The sequence below is a fragment of the Enoplosus armatus genome, chromosome 22 (assembly GCF_043641665.1).
Source record: "Enoplosus armatus isolate fEnoArm2 chromosome 22, fEnoArm2.hap1, whole genome shotgun sequence".
NCBI classification, from domain to species: domain Eukaryota; kingdom Metazoa; phylum Chordata; class Actinopteri; order Centrarchiformes; family Enoplosidae; genus Enoplosus; species Enoplosus armatus.
In genome coordinates this window covers 659165-669291 of record NC_092201.1, presented here as the reverse complement: position 1 = coordinate 669291, position 10127 = coordinate 659165, and the positions used below count along the sequence as shown (strand labels likewise).

Sequence of the window (10127 nt, the reverse complement as noted above, 5' to 3'; positions counted from 1 at the left end):
TGTATATATGTCTTACTTTATTTTTCACTTAAATGCTGTAAATGTGTATATTCTTTTTTTTCTATTTCTTATTTTTATATTTTGTACATAGTTTTAGCTCTAAATTATGCTATTTTCTACTCTTGAATGGGAGCACCGGTACTGTACAATTTCCCCCGGGGATCAATAAAGTATTTCTGATTCTGTATCAATACAAACTGTATGTTGGTACTGAGAGACATTCTGTCCAGCAGAGGGCGCTGTGGACTCACCTGTTCACAGCCTGAAGGGCCTCTGATATAAGACGCTGTCCAGGATCCAGGTGCATGATGGGAAATGTAGGATGCAGTTTGTCCCATATTGAAGTATCACAAGTAATTTAATATAAATGTGATTTTCTTTCTGTATTTATCTCATCTAGCAAATAATAAATTAGTATTAAACTGGTTCTCATGTTTCTATAATAATGTTAATAAACCAAAATACATAAAGCAATAACCATCAATAATCATGTATAATTTCCTCAATACAGACCTGAGACTTGAATATTGTTATAAAAAAATCAAACTACAAACGTCGTCAAAGAAACTCCATAAATAAAGTTTAATTTCTGCGTCCATCAACAGTAGCCTCATGAATTGAATTGTCTGTTTGAATGAACTTTATTGATCACTTCTCCAGTGTGAAGCTGAATCTGGATCACAACATAAAAAGTTTATCTCCGGCTCAGCTGCTCAGATGTTTTAGATGTCACGACGACGAGAGACAGAAGAAACTCTGGAACAGACTGTAAAATAAAGTATTCAGTTTTGTCGCAACTCAAATCTGTGGGATCCTCATAAAGAAAGAAATATAGAGCTATAACCACTGTGAATTTCAACGTGATGCCCTCAGGTGATTCAACAGGTAAACATGGAGGAAAACATCATCATGGTTATTGGATGTTCTGTGGAGCGACGGCATCAAAAACAAACTCACTTTTACTGCTTTTATATATTTTAATCAGATCAATTCTTCAAACAGGTGGACACGTCAAGAGTCCCGGCTTCTTTGTATTCACATCGCAACGTGTTGTCCACCTGAGTCCATCACTGGCCCTCTGGACAGGTGAGTCCTCCAGTCTTTACCTGTTTCTGTTTCCCTGCAGCTCAAATCACACCTGAGATTCTGTCAGCCAATGAGCTGCTGAGACTGAAACTGTTCCAGTTCAACAAGCTTCAGTTCAGTTCCTCCAGTCAGTCAGAGAATCATCATCAGCATCATCATCATCATCATCATCTCCTCCTCCTCCTCCTCAAACACACGAGACATTCGAAGGCTCAGAGTCCGTCAGTGAAAAGTGTCATCACATTCAGAAGCTTCAGTTTTCTGCAACACACATCGGCGACGTCTTCAGATCGACAACGATCACGTCCGACCGACTCGTCCTCTGACACCTGAACAGGTGAGCAGACACCCGCAGGTCCCAGCTGTTCTACAGTCAAACATTGGGGCTGATCCAAACACCCCCCACAGAGTTGTCAGACAGATGAGACATCACTCAGACTTGAGACCTCAGACCTGATCCTGATCCTGATCCACTAAGTCTATTTAGTAGCACATTAATGTGCTTTCATTATATTCAGTTATTAAAAAACATCAACTGAGGACACAAAGCGATGATTCATTTCCTTGAATGATATAATAACTTCATCGGGGAACCGGCTCATGTTATTGGTTAAGGACTTCTCACCTGTCCTGCTGGTTTGTGCTGAAGTTAGTTTGAGCAAACTTCACTGCAGGTAGCTGCCGTGTCAGGAGGAGGTTCTGAGTCCACCTTGTGCTAACATTAATGATGCTGTAGTGGATAGCATAACCCCCCCCCTGCAGCACTACAGCCTGAAGTACTAGTACTATAGTACTAAAGCATCACATTCATATTGCTATTATCTTCTATATTATCTTCTGAGGGAAGTCTGCTGAAGTCTCTGGAGGTCCCATGTGGACTTGCTGAACGTTTGGATTCAGCCTTTCTTCCTGTTTGAACCTAATCATGGTTCAACGGCACAGACGGGTTTACTTTAATAAAACACTTTTTTCACTTAGACACTAACAGAGTCCTTGAGGACTTTCCGCTCGTATGAAGGCAGAATGTAGATCACATACTGTCATCATGACGTCCTGAAGTGATTGAACACTGATTGTTTATAGTGAGTCTGTTAGTCAGAGCTGAAGGAATCCGTTAGCCTAGCAACATTCAGGCTAAAACAACCCACAACATGTTGAGTTACATTTGGGCCGATGTGGTGATGATACAGCAGGAGTCTCCAGCTGATCTCTGACCTGCGGCTCGTCTGTCTGACGCTCAGCGAAGCTGCCGATGTGTGTTGCGCATTTCTCTCCACGACGTTGAAGCTGCTTCGGTCAGACTCGTCCTGACCGAGTGTGAGGTTTCTTAGTCTCAAACTGTCTCCAGATCAGTTTCAGGACACCTGGATGACCTCCATGCTGCCGGAGAAGCTCGACTGACTCCCCACTTTCCCCATCTCCTCTCTGGACCTGCTGTCCGTCATCCCGTCTCCAAACTCCATCTGACAGCTGCGTCTCTTCAGCTGTTTCTCGAAGCTGCTCTCTTCGTGCCAGCTCCTCCTCGAGTCTCCGCGGTCCCCCGTCCTCTGCCGGCTGCGGCGCCGCACCGCCTCCAAGCCGTGGCTGCAGCTGTACGCCGCGAAGCTGCCGCCGCTCAGGATGGCCGAGGTGGAGTAGAAGCGAGTGGAGTCGGAGGAGAGGTACCAGCCACCGGCCAGGGAGGAGGTGGAGACGGTGACGGGGCCCAGCAGGATGTCCGAGTGCCAGCCTTTCAGGGCCCCGCTGGATCCCGGTTTGGCCAGATGCTGCTGGCTGCGTGAGAGGCCGAACAGGAAGCTGGTGGCGTTCTCCTCCATGCTGCCGCTCCGGTGCAGCTGGTGCGAACAGTTCAGAGCAGCGGGTGGAGGTTTGGTGAAGCCGCTGGAGGCCGGAGGCGCGACTCGCTCCGGTCCGTCGGCCTCCTCCTTGTCTGGGCTCTGCTCCGGAGTGGACTGCTCTGAAACCTCCTCCACCGGGGAGAACTGGCAGGGTTTACTGGTGGGTTCCTTGAAGGCAGACGGTTTGTAGAACTCGGCGGCGTCTCCTGATCCACCGTGAGGGACGAACACTCGGTGAGGAGCGTTCCCGCCCGGCTCGCCGTACGACTTGATGTCCAGAGAGAAGGAGCGCTTCAGCCGGGCGTTGTCTTCAGGTCCGTCTGCGAGCTGCAGGCCGCTCAGAGCCTGAGCCAGCAGACGCTGCTCGGGGGCGTCGGCTAAAACACAGGGAAGGGTGAGGGGCTCCAGCAGGGCCAGGCCGGGGCCCACAGGGGCCTCCTGACAGGCCGGAGGGTCCGGGTCCTCGGGCTGAGCGGGGACCTCGCTGCTGGGCTCCGGATGATGGAAGGACTTCAGTTTAGTTTCAGTACCGTGTGGACTTTTGATCTTCTTCTCAAAGTCCAGCAGCTGACCCAGGAAGTTGAAGTTGGGAGAGATGGTCGGCCTCTTCTCCTTCACAAACCTGAACACAAAGAACCACGGGGTCCATCATTAGAGTCAGTCAGGGCGGGGGTTAGTAATCAACAGCGACACCGAGGACACATTAATTAGAGGGTTTGTGAGGCTCTGGACTCATTAGGACAGACTCTCGGTATTGTTTGGACCTATGTGGAGAGGAATGTGCACCACGAACACCAAACAGGAATCTGAGCACTGAGGTTTAAACTGAAGCTGCAGACGCCTCAAATGAAGCTTTTCTTTTGGTTTTTTGTTCCAGTCACTGTTTAATGTTTATCTAAAGTCATCTTTAAATAAACCCTCTCTCTCCTGGACCCGTGAGTACTTTGGTAAAACAGGCACCACAGTACTGTAATATGTGTGCATATCTTTACTGTTGTGTTAGTACTTGTTTGTAGCGCGTGCTTCACTCGAGTTCTGCTGCCGTGACATCAATAACACCCAGTGCTGTTCTCACACTTCAGAACTCATGTTAATCATCTGCATCTCTTTGTATCATCTGACATTTGTCTGATGAGTCTCACCTGTAGGCCTCGTCCAATGACATGTCCATCCTCTTCATGATGTAGGCGATGGCGATGGTGGCTGAGCGGGAGATTCCAGCCAGACAGTGAACCAGGACCCGAGCGTTGGAGGCTTTAGCCTTCTCTGAAGAACACAACACCCAGACGGTTCTTATCTGATATTATCTGCCACTGACTCATACAGGAACGTGTCTCTCATGTACAATCATTGAAGGTTAAAAACGGGCAGTGTCGGTGTGCGTGTGTGATGTTTTGGCCGCTGACCTATGAACTCCACCGATCTGTCCAACCAGGGCAGGATCTTCTCACAGAAGGAGTCATTAACAGGCACTCTCAGGAAGTGAGACTCTGGGATGAAGTCAGGTTTGGGGCAGGTGTTACTGGCGTTCAGGACGTAGACGATGTCGTTCTGCTGCATCAGATCCTGGAGAGACCAAAACAGAGAGGCATCAGATCAGAGTTCAGACAGAGATCCAGACTTCAGGGCCCGGTTCCTCCAGGCCAACATGCTGCCGATCCTATTCAGTCTCACCCGTTGATTTGAAAGAAACAGAAAGGTGTTAAACTGCGTAAAAGTGCCCACTGGACATAATATATAATATATATAATATAAAACATAATATATAGCATCGATCTGGACTACCGACAGACAGAACCGACAAACACACCGACTGTTCTCAGCAGCTGCAAGAAAACTGTCCAGAGACGAGATCCTGGTTCTGATTGTTCTTCTGATCAGAGAAACGACCTGGTGAACTGTCTGATACCTTGTTGAGGACGTCTCTCTGGCAGCCCAGGTACAGGTGAGGCAGGATGCGGGTCGGTCCGATGTTGGTGACCGGCAGGCAGGGCTGAGAGATACAGGAGGGGACCAGAGTGGACTTCCCCTCACACAGACCAGGAAACAGGTGGGAGAACTCTGAGAAACCACCTGAGGGCCACAAACATACAAAGGTTTATGATCCTCTGCTGCCGGGGGGGACGAGGATCAGGTTAGTCTGAACAATCATAAGACAAAACCTACAAAGACCAGACCGTCGACAGGAAGGGGCAGGTACTGACCGACGGAAACACTGAAATACTGTAATAACATGAAGTATCTGGTGTTTGTGTGACGTTTGCTCGACACCTTTCATTCCTCCCTCTCATAGAATCCAGAACAGCAGCCATTTTGACAAAGCAGGTAAACACAGGTGTAACCGGTCACATGAATGATGATCCCTTTCTTTTAGGGTCACAGCCATTCCAGTGAGCCAGCAGGCTCAATAATCAACCCGTTACACCTGTGTTGACCTGCTTCGACATGTCAAAATGGCTGCAGTGAAAAGGGCCCATCTCAGAAGTCTGTAGGCACACTTCTTAGTTTCTGTCAGACGTGGACCAACTGCTCCGTGTTATTACTGCTGAGGAAACATTTACAGGCGTTGAATATTGTCAGAGAATCTAATCCATCAGCTGCGTCTCTTATCAGTTAAACCTCATGTGTTCAGTTTTATTGAACAGCCTGCTCCACCAGCTGCAGATGGTTCATCCTCTACACTTGTTGCCAGGCAACAAGCCTCTGAATTGATCCTCTGCAGCCTCCTTCAGCTGCTCTGCAGGTCCAACATGGACCTGATGAAAACCATCACGTGATCGCTGTGTTTAAAGTATTTTTCCAGCATGTTGCAGATCTGAATGGAGTCTGTGCTGCGACTCCATCCCATGATGTCATCCATCTTATAAACACATTTAAAGCCTGAAAACCGAGAAAAGGCACATAAATAAGACGGAACACGTATATTACACCTTTATGTCTTTTCCTGTTTGTCCTTTAATGCAAATATTCTGTCAGTCTGACACTATATTTCCATTTTTAATGTTCTGATGGAGCGACCAGGTGGCAGCAACATGCCGATCTAAGTTAGTTAAGAAATGAAAGCAGGTCCTGTAACATTGCTATTTATTCAAATATATATATACATACATATATATATATATATGTATATATATATACACATATATATATACACACACACACACACACACACACACACACACACACACACACACACACACACACACACACACACACACACACACACACACACACACACACACACACACACCTGGCATTTTTATTCATTTTTTTTATAATATAATACAAATATAAATATAATATCATATAAATTGTGGATAAAATGGGGCTATTTACCCGTTAATCCAGACCCTCCCTCCATATCAGCTTTAAAGGATAATAATCTACATTTTTCCTCTCGTAAACAAATCTCATGTTCAGACTCATACCAACAACCTGTCTGACTTCCTGTCTGTGTCTCTCAGGCCATTGGTTCCTCCTTAAGATGTTAATCTTTAAAAATATATAGTTTCATGTTTAAAAGGCTCAGTCATTTCCTCAAACAGCTGCTCGCTGTAGTTTTGATCAAACTAACAGGAGGAAATAGTGCATTTGCTGGGGACTATTTTTAGGGGCGGATGAATCCACATGTGGTGCTCTAGTGAGTATTTGTGGCAGCAGGACGGTCAAGATGAACTACAGTGTGTGTGTTCATGGTTAATATTCGACACAAAATAGTGGAAAAGATCTCCAGTTTTTAACTAGTTTCTAGAAGCATAAAGTCTGACGTTCTTTATCATTCAGAGAAACAGGTTCCTCCTTCACTCGCAGCAGATAGACGCCGTCGTTGTGTAACTGTTAAACCTTTGGCCGAGTGAATTTGGGAAGACCAGAAGTCTCTGTGTTTTTATATGTGAGGGTGGAGTCGTCAGCGCAGCATTACATCATGGTTACATTACGTAACCCTCAGTGGAAAGAAGGGAGGACGTCTGCAGTCGACCCGCCTGTCGCTCAAACTCATAAACTGCTTTATCACAAGTGACCGAGCTGAAACTCAACAGGCTGAAGACAGAACCATGACGCCAACACGGAGGCTGTTTGTGCTGGATGAGTTACTGCTTTTTTACTAAATATCAATCAGCCCACTCCGACTCGGACTGACCTGAGAGCAGGTGTACTGAGGGGAAGCTCCTCTCCAGTTTAACCAACAGGACGCTGAGGAAAGACTCTGAGCTGAGGGCAGTCGGGTCTGAAGAACTCTGGTCGTATACAACGACCTCCTGATCGCCCTGCAGCTCCAACTACAACAGAGAGAGAGAGACGTTTATAATATACGAGATCATTACACAGTTATACACGTTAATCATACATATCATCTTCCTGCAGACTCTCGACGACCCTAACCCCAGACAAACTCTGAACATTAAGATGAATGAGCTCAGTCATGACTGAGGTCGTTTTAAAGCACAGCTTTGACCAACTTCAGATTAAGGTCTACCTGATACTGAATATCGATGTTTGAATCAGCTTAAAAAACATCAGTAAACAACATGGAGACAGAAAAACAACCTTTTTACAAACTGTCTGACGCCGTGTTCAAACATCTCAGATATTAAGAATCAGTGTGAAGGCAGAGTGTGTCGGGGGTCTCTGGCAGTCCACAGCCTCCCTCTCAGCCGAACCCAGAGACTAAACCTTGCTGGTTTGGCTGCTTTACAACCTGCACTCACTCGAGGAAACTCTGCTTTCTCTCCTTCGCTGCACACAGAATTAATTACAGCTCATAATCGTACGGAAAATGTTGCCTCAGTATTAAACCGAGCAGCCGAGCTTCTTAAAGCTGTTATTCCAGTTCAACACAATACCACAAAAAGGGAGGAGCGGCCTCTGCAGCTCGCTAACTCTCTTTGTTAAATATAAATATACTGTTCTGAGGTCAGACGCCCACGTTCAGAGGAGTTTAAGGAGAGCGAGCAGGCCAGCGTCAGGTTGGACCAAGTGCTTTAAAAACAGACTTGAGGTCAGTTTAAAGACACAGAAACACAATGAGACTCTCCATGTTCTTGTCTATACAGTATTATTAGGTATTATTGTGTATTAAAATCTCCTAACGTCACACGTTCCCTCATAATCATCATGTTTTGAAGTTTCTTTCGGTAACAACAGTCATCCAACCATTATTTTCTGTTTCCATGGTTACAGTTCAAACAGGAACTACTAGTAGCTACTGCAGCATCACTTTTCATGGTGGCGATTGTTAACAAAGGCTTCACTATTTGATGGCTGCACATTAACCCTGACACACACAGACTGCGTATAACCACTTCCACTTTTTATATCATTTACAAAAACTATCGATGGTTTTTTTTGTACCTTTTCATTTTAGTGAAGTGAAAAATAATCATATGTCCTCACGTTGTTTCGTTTCCGTTTAGTTTTAGTCCTTTGATGGTTTGACGTGGGAAAAGCCTCAAATCTTTTATGTCAGCAGAGAGACGTGACTGGCAACTTAAAACTGTCAGATTTTAGTCCTCAAGGTCCACTTACTAGCTTTTTTTGTTTCAGAGCTTTCAAACTCATCTCACAGTCTTCATCAGCAGATGGATGAAGTTGGCTTTCATGCCGTATTCAAGCTCTATGTTTTTTGCAAATACAGTTTCCATAATGGTTACAACTGGAACTCTATATCTGTTCACATGAGGTCACATGGTCTCCATTAAAGTAGCTGAATCAGCTGTTAGCAGCTCCTGTCTGCAGCGTCCTCATGGATGGACAGACAACTATCACTGATCACTGAGACACTGAAGGAAACTTAAAAACAGGAGGATTCTCAGGCAGGTTCTGCAGCGGATTTCTGGAGGTATGGAGATTTTTAAGCATCTTAATCTCCTCCATCAGCTGTGAGTCGGTGCTGCAGCTCCACCTGCTGACAAACTACAATAACAAAGGTCCTGTTGTCGTTACAGCACCTGTCTAGTGGAACCCTCATTGGTGGTTAAGATCATTCACTTCATGATGTGGCTGTTATGAACCAGGTTTGTGGAGGACAGGTGAACCTCCTGTGTGACTCTGTGTGTTCACCTTCTTCTTGGCCGAGTGCTGCAGCAGCTCAGCGATCTGGACTTTGTCCTGCTGCAGCCTCCTCTTCATCAGCTTGGAGCAGTTCACGTTCACCGCCTCCAGGATGTGTGAGGTGTTGTAGTCCACGAAGGGCCGGCTGTCGATCAGCACCACCCGGTCCAGTCCCCCCTCCAGCAGGGCCACCAGAGCCTCCGCCCCGATGGGCCGCACAGCTCCAGGCCTCAGCACCCCGGACCCAGACTTGGGCCATGATTCTGGTCCGACAGTACGCTCCGACATGTCAAACTACTCCCCCTCCCTTCCCTCCCGCCCCCCACCCCCCACCCCCCTCCCTCCCTCCCTCCCTGCTCGTAGTCCTCCTCCCCCTCCTCCTGGGCGTCCCGGGCCGGCGGTCCAGCGCAGTGACGCAGACTGGCGAGGAACCTCAGAGGATGAAGAGCTCCATTGTGTTGGTCGGGTATGATGTCATCCTGATGGCGCTTAGCAGCCCAAAAAAAGCCCGGGACGAGAGACACAGAGTGAGAGAGAGAGAAAGAGAGACCGAGAGACAGACAGAGAGAGAGAGAGACACAGAGAGACAGACAGAGAGAGAAAGAGACAGACAGAGAGAGAGACAGAGAGAGAGAGAGAGAGAGACAGAGAGAGAGAGAGAGAGAGAGACACACAGAGAGACAGACAGACAGAGAGAGAAAGAGAGAGACAGAGAGACAGGCCTCACTCTGCACTGAAAGGATAGAAAGTCGACCCCCCACTAACTGACTTTGTGTGTGTGTGTGTGTGTGTCTCTGGTAGTTAAAGTGTGTGTTCAGCCTCTTGGTGGCGTGCAGGCCGGGGGGGGTGGGGGTGGGGGGCTCATTCACACAACAGCAGGCGTGAAACAAAAGGCGTCTTTTCTCCTGGACTGAGCACTGATGACATCACTCTGCACCTTGATCCTGGTCTTCATGCTGAAGTGGATTCAGACTTTGGGACAAAAAGAAAGAGACAGAGTCAGATCTGGCTTCAGGTTCATCACTGACAAACGGTCACGCTGCTCTTCATACACGCAGCTGGACACCAGCATCTACAACATATAGAGAGAATAAACTTCATCAGCTTAAAGACCAAAAGTCATCACAGTATTGATCAGTGACAGTTTGGAGG

At 46.9% G+C, this 10127-nt stretch overlaps 1 protein-coding gene across 1 annotated transcript; it reads right to left on the bottom strand.

Moving 5' to 3' along the window:
* Positions 1 to 558: 558 nt before the first annotated feature.
* On the bottom strand, positions 559 to 9263 carry dusp16 (dual specificity phosphatase 16). Its single transcript, XM_070929080.1, has 6 exons — positions 8985 to 9263; positions 7066 to 7204; positions 4834 to 4997; positions 4331 to 4490; positions 4067 to 4190; positions 559 to 3546 (listed from the first exon to the last, which is right to left on the bottom strand). Exons 1-6 carry the CDS (start codon positions 9261 to 9263, stop codon positions 2442 to 2444), a joined length of 1971 nt encoding a protein of 656 aa, XP_070785181.1. The 3' UTR covers positions 559 to 2441.
* Between the last annotated feature and the right edge of the window lie 864 nt (positions 9264 to 10127).